Source organism: Physeter macrocephalus, chromosome 21, assembly GCF_002837175.3.
Source record: "Physeter macrocephalus isolate SW-GA chromosome 21, ASM283717v5, whole genome shotgun sequence".
Classification (NCBI taxonomy): domain Eukaryota; kingdom Metazoa; phylum Chordata; class Mammalia; order Artiodactyla; family Physeteridae; genus Physeter; species Physeter macrocephalus.
This window is the reverse complement of record NC_041234.1, coordinates 40,928,082-40,941,419: the sequence shown is the minus strand read 5'-3', so window position 1 is coordinate 40,941,419 and position 13,338 is coordinate 40,928,082. Positions and strand designations below refer to the sequence as shown.

General features: G+C 49.5%; 1 protein-coding gene across 3 annotated transcripts in view; it reads left to right on the top strand.

Annotated features, from left to right (window-relative positions):
* AMER1 (APC membrane recruitment protein 1) overlaps positions 1-13,338 on the top strand; it is a 30,802-nt gene that overhangs the window by 11,401 nt on the left and 6,063 nt on the right. For 2 of the 3 annotated variants that reach the window (XM_007122310.2, XM_028482718.1), the window contains exon 2: positions 827-4,301. The exons of the other annotated variant lie outside the window; for it this stretch is intronic. In XM_007122310.2, the coding sequence (XP_007122372.1) occupies positions 927-4,289 (3,363 nt within the window). In that variant the 5' untranslated portion in view covers positions 827-926 and the 3' untranslated portion in view covers positions 4,290-4,301. Of the gene's footprint in view, positions 1-826; positions 4,302-13,338 lie in introns of those variants that run through there. 3 annotated transcript variants of the gene reach the window in all.

Sequence of the window (13,338 nt, the reverse complement as noted above, 5' to 3'; positions counted from 1 at the left end):
CAGTTACTGAGGGCCACATTAAAAATCTGTTCCCAGCAGGACAGTCACTATAGAGTCTGACCTAGACCTACCCCTCACATAACCACTATGACAGGGAGGTATTTCTAGGTGTCTTGGACAGAGGATACTGAATCCCGGAGAGTGCCTTGCCCCAAGGCTACCATGCCATTTTAGCTGATCCTGGATTGCAGCTCTGGAATGTGGGTCTGCAAGGCTCCTACTCTGAGCTTTTGAAGGTCTGAGCATGGTCCTACAGGCAATTTAGGGAGACTGGGGAAGAAGGTGAAACTTCAGGTCTACTTTTCTACCCAGCCCAAGGCAAAATGTCAGTGAGAGCCCTGGCTAATGTGAAATTGAGGCCTGGATGTTGCAGAACCCAGTGAATACTTAGTGGGCTATTTTGCCAGATGCTTTTCAAAAATTCTGTGTCATAAGAGTTGACTTCCCTTCTGCCTTTCCTGACTCTCTATTCCACCTCCTTTGATAATCCCTCTCATGACCAATAGCACCGTGGGCCTTTTTCATATCTGCAGTTCCCCCTGCCCAGTGCTCCCCTGAGCTTAAGGTGACCTGAAGTGAGTGGACCCAGCTAGTGGGGTAGGGGTGATGGCTGCCTGTTGCTCAATGTAGGGTTTTGTTGTCTTGGGGCCCAGAGGATGCTGGCCCAGCAAGTCAAGCATATGGAGTGCATTAAGATTTTCCCTACATTTTCTCTTACTTTCTGGTTCCACTCAAGCCTGAAACCACAGACACCTGTGAAAACAAACCCAGCCTGGTTGCTTGCTCACCAGTACTGTCTCTCTGTCTTTGTCTCTCTCATCTTCAGCCCCAACTGTGATGCTTCCTGACTGATGATGTTATAACAGTGCCCAGAAGCCAGAAGGCTGCATTTTTCAGCTGAACATACCTGAGTTGTCCCCACCATCATGGAGACCCAAAAGGATGAAGCTGCTCAGGCCAAGGGAACAGCAGTCTCTGTGGATACCCAGGACCAATGGGCAGAGAAAGGAGCCAAGAACAAGGCAGCTGAGATGACAGAAGGGCCAGCATCAGAGCAACCCTCATCTGGCCCAGGTAGGCTGAAGAAAACTGCCATGAAACTCTTTGGTGGCAAGAAGAGCATCTGTACCCTGCCTAGTTTCTTTGGAGGGGGACGAAGCAAAGGTTCTGGGAAAGGCAGCTCTAAAAAGGGTCTTAGCAAGAGCAAGACCCACGATGGCCTGAGTGAAGCAGTCCATGGCCCTGAAGACATTTTCAGTGAAGGAAATGGCCTCTCCTTACCTTTGCCTGAGTCATCCTGCAGACTTCCCAGCTCTCAGAGTGCCCATGGATCTTTGGAGACAGACTCCAGATGCAAGACGTCTGTGGCTGGAGCCACAGAGAAAGCTAGGGCTGAGAAGGCTCCCTTTGTGCCCAAGCCAAAAAAAGGCCTGAAAGGTTTTTTCAGCAGTATCCGCCGTCACCGGAAGAGCAAGGTCTCTGGGGCTGAGCAAAGTGATCCAAGAGCCAAGGAGCCTGAGGGGGCCAGAGGCAGGCCTCATGAGCATGTGAGCTCAGCCCTTCTGTCCCACACTGAGACCCTCCAAGCTCCAAGAAAGGAAAATGCCAAATCCCAAGATGTCCGTGGGCCAAAAGTTTCTTCAGTACCAGAGACTTCTCCAGCAGCCACTGAGCAGATAGTCTGCAAAGATCCAGAAAAAACCATGGAGGCCTGTGCCTCAGCACTCCTGCAGCCCAAACCTGCCCCTGAAGCCAGTGGCCCAGAGGAGCCCCATAGCCCAGAAACAGGGGAGAAGGTTGTGGCAGGAGAGGTAAATCCACCCAATGGCCCTGTGGGGGACCAGCTGAGCCTCTTCTTTGGGGATGTCACATCCCTGAAAAGTTTTGACTCACTGACAGGTTGTGGTGACATAATAGCAGAACAGGACATGGACAGTATGACAGACAGCATGGCCTCTGGAGGCCAGAGGGCCAACCGAGATGGGACCAAACGAAGTTCCTGCCTGGTGACCTACCAAGGAGGGGGCGAGGAGATGGCCTTGCCTGATGATGATGACGAGGAAGAAGAGGAAGAGGAGGTGGAATTAGAGGAGGAAGAAGAGGAAGTCAAGGAGGAAGAAGATGATGACTTAGAATATCTGTGGGCAAGTTCCCAGGTGTACCCAAGGCCCATTCTAAATCCAAGCTACCATCCCACCACATCCCCAGGCCACCTCGGTTACATGCTCCTTGACCCAGTTAGGCCTTATGCTGGCCTAGCCCCTGGGGACCTTTTGACTCCTCAGAGCGATCAGCAAGAGTCTGCCCCCAATAGTGATGAGGGTTATTATGACTCCACCACACCTGGACTTGAGGATGATTCAGGTGAGGCCCTGGGGCTTGACCGCAGGGATTGCTTGCCCCGAGACAGCTATAGTGGCGATGCCCTCTATGAGTTCTATGAGCCAGATGATAGTCTTGAGAACTCCCCACCTGGGGATGACTGCCTTTATGACCTCCATGGTCACAGCTCTGAGATGTTTGACCCCTTCTTGAACTTTGAGCCCTTTTCTTCCTCTCGGCCACCTGGGGCAATGGAGACAGAGGAAGAACGGCTAGTGACCATCCAGAAACAGTTGCTATATTGGGAGCTTCGGCGGGAGCAGCGAGAGGCCCGCGAGGCATGTGCCCGAGAGGCTCACACCAGGGAGGCCTACACCCAAGAAGCTCACACCAGGGAGGCCCACGCCTGGGAAGCTTATGTCAGAGAGGCCCGAGCTCGAGATGCCTATGCCAGGGAGGCCTGTGGCCGAGAGGTCCGTGCTCGAGAGGTCCAAGTCCGGCAGGAGAAACCCATCATGGAGTATCAGATGAGGCCTTTAGGGCCGTCAGTGATGGGCCTGGTGGAAGGGGCATCAGGGGCCTCTCAGACTTCCCACAGAGGAACCACCTCAGCTTTCCCTGCCACTGCAAGCAGTGAGCCAGACTGGAGGGACTTCCGTCCTTTGGAGAAGCGTTTTGAGGGAACCTGCTCCAAGAAAGATCAAAGTACCTGCCTGATGCAGCTCTTCCAGAGTGATGCTATGTTTGAGCCAGACATGCAAGAAGGAAATTTTGGAGGATCTCCCAGGAGGGCTTACCCTACTTATTCACCCCCTGAGGAGCCAGAGGAAGAGGAGGTTGAGAAGGAAGGGAATGCCACTGTGAGTTTTTCTCAGGCCCTTGTGGAGTTCACCAGCAATGGGAACCTCTTCTCCAGCATGTCCTGCAGCTCTGACTCTGACTCATCCTTCACTCAAAACCTCCCTGAGCTGCCCCCCATGGTGACCTTTGACATCGCTGATGTGGAACGGGATGGGGAAGGCAAGTGTGAAGAAAATCCTGAGTTCCACAATGATGAAGACCTTGCAGCCTCCTTGGAAGCTTTTGAACTGGGCTACTACCAGAAACGCGCCTTCAACAACTACCACAGCCGATTCTACCAAGGCCTACCCTGGGGTGTGAGCAGTCTCCCTCGATACTTGGGACTGCCTGGCATGCACCCTCGTCCTCCACCTGCTGCCATGGCCCTCAACAGGAGGAGCCGCTCCCTCGACACTGCTGAGACCCTGGAGCTGGAGCTCTCCAATTCTCACCTGGGCCAGGGCTACATGGAGTCTGATGAGCTTCAGCCTCAGCAAGAAGATTCAGATGAAGAAGAAGAGGAGGAAGAATGGGGCCGAGACAGTCCCCTGTCCCTCTATACTGAACCTCCAGGGACCTACGACTGGCCTGCCTGGGCTCCCTGTCCTCTCGCAGTAGGGCCAGGCCCTGCAGGAATAAGTCCTAGCCAGTTGGATGGGCCTTCCAGCCAGTCTCTATATGGACAGGCAGTCTGTTGCATATCTCCTGTCGCCATGTCAATGTTGCTGTCAGTATCAGGGCCAGAGCCAAGGGCACCTGGGGAATCCAAGTCTCAGCTAGCTCGACCTTCGCACCTACCCCTGCCCATGGGCCCTTGTTATAACCTCCAGCCAAAGGCCTCCCAGAGTCCGAGGGCCAGGCCTCGAGATGTGCTGCTGCCTGTTGATGAGCCCAGTTGCTCCTCTATTTCCGGAGGCTTCAGCCCCAGCCCTCTGCCCCAGGCCAAGCCTGTAGGCATTACCCATGGCATCCCTCAGCTGCCCAGGGTCCGGCCTGAGCCCCCAGAGCCTCAGCCCATTCACTATGGGGCTTCCAGCCTTGACCTGTCAAAGGAGGGGGCCGAGCAAGGTGCCTCTCTCCCCACCAGCCACTCCTCCACTGCCATGAATGGAAACCTAGCTGAGTAGTCATCATCAATTCTGGAGTGGGGGGCATGGGGCCCAAGCATGTGAATGGGGATCAGGGTTGGGCAGAGGGGTGGGGGGTGGGGGTTGCTGTTTAACTTGAAAATCCTTTTGGCCAAGGAAAGCTCCTATGAGTTTTCACCTTTTTTTTCCCACTTCCCTTGTCTGCCATCTGTGGCCACATTCAGCTCAAGTACATCTGCCCTGGGAGATTGCTGCTGCTGCTGCTGTGCTCCAGTTTTTACTTTTGGGACTTTTTCTTGTGACCCATGCAGGGTTTGGGATGCTGTAATTTTGTGCCTATTCCAGTTGCCAAGGTAGTGATTATATATATATAGCATGCATCCTTGACACAGACTGAACCCTTAGCACCCTCCGCCACTTCTCCACCCAGTGAATGATGAACCACTGATGAGCAGCCGCATCTACACTGCCTCCCACTTGGGGACAGGGAGCTTGTTTGCTGTTAGCAATGTGAAATTACGGTACAGATCCCCCCCACCCCCACTTCCTTTGGTCTTGGCATAGCTGCCACCATTACATCAGATGATATAATCTATTAGCCCCAGCTAGCTGTCCTCAGAGAGGATCAAGTAGCATATGTCTCACTGCCTATTGCTGTGGACTTTGGCATCATAACCAGATGAGGGCCTTTTAACCTGGCCTTCTACAGCTTGGGCTGAAGACAAAAACGCTAATTCCCTTAATGGAGTGATCAAATTCATCTAGTTGCAAACAGAAGACAAAATAGGGTTCTATTGTAGACACTGCCATAAGTCTTGAGCTCTGGAATGATAGGATTTTTTCCTTCTTTGTTTCTTCAAGCTTGTGACTGCCTGAATTGCAGATGCTTTTGAATTTTGGTTCTTTTTTCCTCCAAAGGAAATTTTTATTATCTCATTACATTCTTTTAATTGATATACAGGAAGAGAAGCGGCCTAAATTAGGCTTGGCTGTAGGGGCTGGGGTTTTTGCAGGTTGCAAGAGGATAGAAAAAGGAGGTTCATTTGTCCACCCATCAGGAGAGAGGATTTCATACATTGCAGAGCTCATGGCAACTCAGCTTCTTTTGGGAAAATTTCTTCCCCCCCAAAGACAAAAACTTCCTTAAGCCTTGCCCACCCCTTCACTGGACGCAGTAAAGAGTCTTCATGCTAGCATTCCCAAGAGACAGGACACCAAGGGCATTTAGGCTGCTGTTCCAGGCTCTCTAAAGACCTTTCATTTTCCAATTAGCCAAGTTCTTAGCATCATCAAAGGACCGTGCTTCTTGAGAGAAAAGACTGTGACCTGCCCTCACTCTGCCAAGCGGAAGGACTCTGATTGCAGCCCTTTATGGAATGAATGGCACCCTCCCTTCTGCATTCACACAGTTTTCATGTTAAACTAGCTTGGAAATATTTGTGGGGAAGAGTTGCTGTCAGGAAAACATTGCAACTGGCTAATCTTGCTAGGCTCTACCTCATTAATCACCAACATGAGAGGGTTCCTTTTAAATTTCTTTATTGGAAATGGTATATGGAACATTTTTTACCTGGATATGTTGACCGAAATTTTGATCCTTGCTCCCTTGACCCTGTCCCTATCCCCCACCCATCTCCATGCCTGTTAAAAGAAGTGGTAAACAGGGCTCTTGCTATTCCCAAGATATGGCAACTTAGCTTAGGAACAGATGCTGTTGGCCCCCCAAGTCAAGATGACTGTGAGCAAACCGCCACCTGGACAAGGGATGTGTCTGTGCTGGTCTTTGTTACCATTTCTCAGATTGGGGTTGGCCCAGTGCCCCTCACCACAAAGAGCAAACCTGGATGGTAGAAGCTGTACCCCTGGAAGTACCACATTAATTTGCATGGCACTGACACCAACACTCAAGGGACCCAGACCAGCTCTCCAGGCTGACTTTGTCTGCATTGTGAAGAAATGCATTAGTCATGGAGCTGGAGAATCAAAGAGGGTGAGGAATGCCCTCCTCACCCCTAGCACAGCATTCCAGGAGAGAAGTGCCCAAATTCTGGCCTCTCACCAAAGCTGCCCTGGGAGGGTGGGGCTGAAATTGGCCTGGCTGTTTGGCAGGCAGGAAACACTCACCAAATGCCTTTACAACAGGGGAAAACCCACCACTTGCCTCTTCTGTCTCTGCTTGTCCTTCATGGCAGCCTTAACTGCTGTTTATATGTGGACTGTGCCAGCCACAGCAGGTAGAGCCATCACCAACCTCCAGAGCTTGCTGAGTCTATCTGAGAAGAGAAAAAGTAGGTTGTCAGCCTTTGGCCAAGGGCTGAGAGCTGCCCTCTGTAACAAAAGGGCAGCAAGAGGTGCCACCTCTGCAGGGGGCAGTCATAGCCCTGACATGCTTTGCTGGGCTTTGGAAGGTCGCATATCACAGTAAGTTTTAGGACTGAGCGTCAGCTCATGGTTTAAACATTGTTGCCTGCAAGTCCTTTCACTGTCCCGGCCAGCTCAGAGACAGGATCCTCACCAGCAAAAGTAAGGCAGTCAGGGTGCATGGCTGCAGAAGCAGCCTCCTTTGAGTCTCACTCTAGATCCAAGCAGTTCATGGCTGAATCCCAGCTGCAGCCTAGAAGAGGAAGGAAGACTGGCTGGGGACTCATGAGGACAGAACAGGGTGACACTGGGAGAGCCAACCAAGCTCCAGGCCTCTCCCCAAGCATATGCCAGTGTTTGCTTAGCTAACACCAAATATGTCCCGGACTACTAAATGTGTAGATATCAAGTCCACAAATGAACACCATTTCTGCACTGCAAGGTCATGGGATAATGCTTTTGGATATGACTTAAAGGGAAGATATGACTTGAGAGAAGGTGACTGCTCTTATCTTGCTACCCAGCAAGCAGGCTTATGTAGTGTCAGATAGCTCTGATCCTGAGAATTCTCAAATGAGACTGGTTTTCAGGGGACCAGTGACTGGATAGAGAAAGCCACCTAGAAGGTCTCTCCCAGGGCTCTCAGTTTCTCAGTGCTTTAACACCTTCAAGGAAGTCCTGCCTTGGGGCTCAGTTAGGGCCTGCCCCAATCGTCTGGACTCAGCTTGGGCACCAGTCCATGAGCCTCCTGGGCTAAAGGCTTTGGTCAAAACCAGTCTTTCTTCCTCAGTACTGTACCAAGTAGGGAAGTAGCTTCCCACACCCAGGGTGCATTCCCCTCATCCTGCTGCCAGTGACTTTCCCACCCTTGCCAGTGCTACCACCCCACCTGCCCTCGGCCCCTGGGCCCAATAGCTAGAGGGAGGCATAGGGGGTTTAGCAGGGAGACTTCAAGTTTACCCATGTGTATGTTGCATCCAAGTTGTTTTTAATATATATATATCAAAAGTCAATTATCTATTTTTGTATTGTTTGCATTTTATATTCATGGAAAACAATGTTTATCAATTGTTCTTTTCTGATATATTTTATTTTTAAGCGGTGCTGTTTACAGTTTTAGACAAAACGAAGATGACACAAAACTTGCTGCTGCTTGTGCAGAGGGCTGGCATCTCAATTGCCCAGGACTCTCGCTCTTTCCCCTCTCCCCATCCCTGATGTATCGTACTGTCCATACCCTCCCTCCATGATAGGGACAGCAGAAGATGTCCAGGTACTAAGACAAATACCAGGTGACTCAGGCATGTGGAACCTGGTAGACAGTGTGTCGTTTATGGTTTATTTTTTTCTTTCAGACCTTGCCCTTACCCGTGTATAGACCTTCTGTCTCTGTCTCTCTTTCCTCTTTATGTTTTGTGCTCTAGTTTTGAAACCAGAGTGCCCACGTTTTGCTATTTGTCATGTTGAGTTTCTCCAAAGGAGCATTTTGGGGACATTCTCCACCCAGTGAGGAGGGCAGGGGGTTTCAACTATTCCCCCTCTCCCCAAGAAGCTGGGGGAGATAGATGGAAGTGATGCTTGAACCATCAGGAATTGGCCATCTCATTGAGGAAACCCTTACATGGGACTTTCCAGGAGCTCAGTTGATTGTGACATTCGCCCAGAAGAGACGTTGGGGAATTCCTTGACCCCTCTTGCTGCTTTGGGGGAATCTCTTCCTCTGCCGCCATTCCCACTCCCCTGCCCTGCTCCAGCTCACACATGGATGGGACTTTGGGGAACAGTGACTTTTAGGGTGATGGCTTGCTGGCCTGATCCCTACTTTTCTATCCTATAGTCACTCCAAAGAAGAAAATCCACATGGCGTGTATATGTGTGAGGGTTGGGCTTACTGAGAGGCAGGGCTTTAATTATTATTCTTGTTACTATTGGTGCTTATTTTCCCTGATGTATACGGGGGGGGGGTGGAGAAACCAGGAATGTATATTTAGGTCATGTTAAATAAAATGGCTGGGGGACAAAGGGAAGAAATTGGAAACTGCAGTACATCCTCACCCCAGGTGTAAGAGTTCTTTCTCTCCCAGTGCAAAAAGGGGAGAATGGCCCCTGGATGTGCCCTAGCTTCCCCTTCCCTATCCCTGAGACAATCATGGAATTGCCTGGATTGTGACCTCTCCAATCCTAGTTCTCATTGACATCTGGATATCTTGATGCACTGCCTGTTTGTAACAAATATTTCTTTTGCTGAGTGCTAATAAACTGGGTTCAAAAGGGACCCCCAGTCACTAAAATGCATTCTTGTGGTTTGTTCCACAGCAACATGCCTGTGACCCATGGTTGTTGGGTTTGCCCTTGAAGGGAAATGAAAAAAGCAAGGGGGTGTGTGGGAGTCAAGAAGTAGGGGGAACAGAAGCCAGAGCTGAAACTGAAAGTAGAGGAAACTTCAGTTCATCCAAGCCATGCCCTGCATCTCAGTCTGATGATGTGTTCTCCATCACACCATCCATGCCCTGAGACCTGCCTGGGGGCTGGCTAGCACTTCTGAAATTAGCCTCAGTTCATGTAAGTGCGCTGGCTTCCCCACCAGCCAGGAGGCAGAGGTGTGGACCTCCTACTGATGGCTCCAGCAAAAGGATGCATCTAATGGTGGGACTCTCAGGCCAACCTGAAAGGAATAGCATCCTTTACCTAGGCCTATGGGCAGAAATGCTGGCCAGGCAGCTGACTGCCCCACCTATTCAGCTGTGGGGATGATTGGGGAACATGTGGCTTCTGCCCCTTATTGCAAGGCATCTCATCTGTTGCCACCAGCAACAGATGTCACATGGGTCAACAGATGTCACAGCAACAACTCAGTCACCTGTGTCATATGCTGATATCCAGGCCTGTCCAAGCCTAGACAGTAATCACCTTCCCTTTTCTATTACCCACATAAAGGCCTACCTGTGCCATCAAACAGGAGAAGGTGATTGTGCTAATGGCTCAGGTTTCTCTAATCCAAACTCTTACCACTGGCCCCTGGTAAGCAAGGGCGTCTGGCACCTGTTGGTGGGCTTCCTTGAGTTCTGCCCAATTGCCATGTACAAGCCAGAAGGCCTGAAATAGCAGCCGCTTGAAAGTGCTGTGCATAGTGCTGCTAGGCTCCCTGGGGCCCCTTTTCAGACTAGATAAGAAGCTTGTTGGCCCCCAGGACCTCGTGAATCAAGCAAAGCCAAAATAGAAGCAAATTACCAAGGGAGAAAAGAGAACATCCTGGGAGGGTAGTTGATAATGTATAGAAATGGAATTCTGTGCCCTGGGCTGCTCATGAAAGGAAGAAGAGTGTTGTAGCTGCTCAGGGAGCTTTTGGAGCAAGACCTTCTGGGAAGGCCTTATTACATCCATTGGAAATTCACGGGAGTCATGGAGTCAGGGAGGCTTGGGCTTCTGCCCTAATTTTTGCCCCTCATTAATCTATGAGGACTTGGGCAAATCCCTTCTCCTTCTGAGTCTGTTTCCCCAACAACAATATGCGGGTGGCATGGGCATAGATTTGACTACACTAGTTTCTGTATGCAAGACAGAAGATTGGGCTACCTCAGAGTGACCAATGGAACTTTGTCAACTACCTAAGTCCAGCACTCCCCACACTGATTCTAACTCAGTTGGCCTTGGGGGGAGTTCTTTTTGTGGTACCCGACATGACTGATGTATTGCTCCTCTTCCTGTTCTGCTGTGACTGATAGCTACCTTCACTGTGACCTCCTGGGGAGTCCTTTGCAATACTAGAGAGGGCCATTGGTGGAGGGAACCTCCTAAGACCTTCCTTAGATCATCAAGAAAACTGGCTCGGTCAGCTCTAGTGCTATTCTCTGGTCTGCTTGAGGGCTGGGGTTGTGCCTAGCAAATGGGCTGCCTTTGTTCCCAGTTTCTGTTTAGAGCAGATGGAAACCCTGTAGAGAAGAGAACTTTGTGCAAGACTTTTGGAGGATGCTGTGGGCAAGCTGCTAGCTCCCCACTGCCCCCACCCTGACTGGGCTCTGGGCCCTACTGACTGTGTTCCTCTTCTGGATAATTCCTAGACTTTGACTGGCCTGCATGACTTTCGGGAGCCAAACCTAGCCAATAGGAGCACGTGACCTGTGGTAGCACTTTCTAGTCTGCAAATTCCTTCCATCTCCATTTTCTTCTAAAAGGCCCCTGAAGCAGGTGGGCAGAACAGATGATTTTATACCCAGTTTACAGGTAAGGAAATGGAGGCATAGAGAAGTGAAATGACTTGCTCATGGTGATCTAGAACATTGACTGCAAATCAGGGTGGGAAAGAGGATGGGCAGGCTGGGGTGGAAGATGTGGTGGAAGAGAAAGATTAATAATAATAATTTCCCAAACACATAATAATATCATTGATGTGTGCCAGGCCATAGACACTTTACATTATCTTGTGTAATCCTTACCTTAACTGTATGAGGTCAACATTGTTGTTATCTGCATTTTCAGATAAGAAAACAGGGCCTCAGAAAGGTTAAGACCCTTGCCAAAGTTCACACAACCAGATCACTAGAATTCAAATCTCCTGCTATTTCTGTCGTAGTGAAGCTGCTGTTACAATATACATTATGGGTGCTAGGGGTGAATCCCAGCAATGTTCCCAGCAGCAGGCCCAAAGTCAGAGCATCCTAAAGCTAAAAGGGACCTCTGGCTGCTTCCTTATCCCACTGAGCCCAGCCTAGCTTCCCAGCTCCAAGCCCAGGTCAGAGGCCCTTGTGAGTCCAGGGAGCAACCCCTTTCCCCCACTCCCACCTCCAGCCATGGATCTCTGGGAATTGTTCCCAGCCAGGTGGGCCCAACCCTCCTCCCACTTAAACCTGCTAATAAGCAGTCTGGGAAAAATGATGAATAGCAGAATGAGTCAATAGACATGAGCCTGGAGAACTGGCCTCTGGCCACTCAGACCTTCACCATCAATTGGAGCATTGCCTCATGAAGAGTTACTTAATTGCAAATCACTTAATAGCCACAGTGGGAAACAGTCTATTCTCTGGAAGAATAATTGCTGTCTGATGGGCTCTTAAAGGCTGCTCTCCTCTGCTCCTTCAGTTTCTCTCCTTTTCCACTTCCTCCTTCTGGATGCCTGAGCATATTTTCTATGTGGTTCTCCCAGCCCATCGAGAACCTCATGAGGTTTCCCAAGGGCTCCTTTGCAGAACCCAGTGCCAACAGGAAGTGGATGCTCTGCCTGTCCACAAATGCTATGATTAAAAGTAATGTTATGTCCTTCAAGAGGCTGAAAATGGAATAGGCATCCATCTCCATCCACAAACTCAGATGTGGGTGGGCAAGAAATAGTCCTTGTTTGTTTTATTTAAAGTAACTGAATTCTGACTCCAAACCTCCCATCCTAGCAGGGAAGCAGAAAATTCCATGTTTGTCATGACTGGGGACCCACTCAAGGGTGGCACTGGAATCCAAGGGGTACTTCGATTACCCAGAAATTAAGGCAAGGGCAACTAATCTCTAATCTATTCCATTCACCACTGATACCCTCATTCTCCATGCCAGCAGTGAGGGAAGGGAAGCTGAGAGCCCTGAGGTCCTAGATCCTGCCTCCCTCTGGGTACCTTAGAGCCATCTCCTCCCCATCTTTGAGGCACTGCCCTAAGCAGTGCTTGTGTTTCTCTACTGCCCCAGACTCAAGAGCTCTCCCTTTCCAGGTGGGGCTGGGAGTGGTAGGGATCTCTCTTATTTTATTTTTTTTTCTCTCTGGGCTTTTCCTTCTCCTTTATGACTATATATCTTCAATGGGATTGTCATACTTTTATAAAAGAATGATAGATTCAGTGACTTCAGTCTGCTTTGGTTTCTATACTGTGAAATCCATCTTGCAAGAGGTCTTCAAAGGCCTGGTTACCTCCATGGAGCAGGAGAATGGGGAGTGGGGACAGAGAGGGACAACAGACACAAACAAACACAAATATTTCCAGAAATTATCCTGCCATGAAATACTGCCTTATGGAAGAAAAAAATATATTTCACTGTCCTAGAATTTAGAACACCAAGATTTTAGTCCCTTTAGTTGGCCTGCAACTGATGGAAACTTGATTTCTCAGAGCCTCAGTTTCTACATCCTTAAATGAGGGGTTGGAGAACACAGAATCTCAGGCTGTGGTCCTTTCCTCACCCTTTCCCTTTTGATGCTTAAATTTCTCTTACAACATCTGTCTTGCTCCTGCTCATCTCCCCTAACGTAGAATCCTGGGGCAGTTTTAATACCTAAGATATCCCTACTTATATTGACCTGGAATAGGCCTAGCTTAGTCCCTGGGAGCCACACAGATCCTGTTTGCTATCTACCCCCTTTGCCCTGTAACAGTCCTTCCATATCAGAAGGCAGAGATGGTGTTCCTTGGTTCAACAAATATTGAGTACCTATCATATGCCAGGTTCTGTTCTAGGTTCTGAGGGTGCGACAGTGAATAAGCAAGATAAAAAAAAAAATCCCTGCCCTTTTGGGGCTTACTTATTTCCACAGGTGGGCAGAGAATAAAATGAAATGAATAAACAAAAGTTATAGTATGTCAGATGGTGATAGGTACAATGGAGAAAAATAAAGGAAAGATAGGAGGTTGCAATTTAAAATAGAGTGGTCGTATGGTAGTTCTATTTGTAGTTTTTTAAGGAACCTCCATACTGTTCTCCATAGTGGCTGTACCAATTCACATTCCCACCAGCAGTGCAAGAGTGTTCC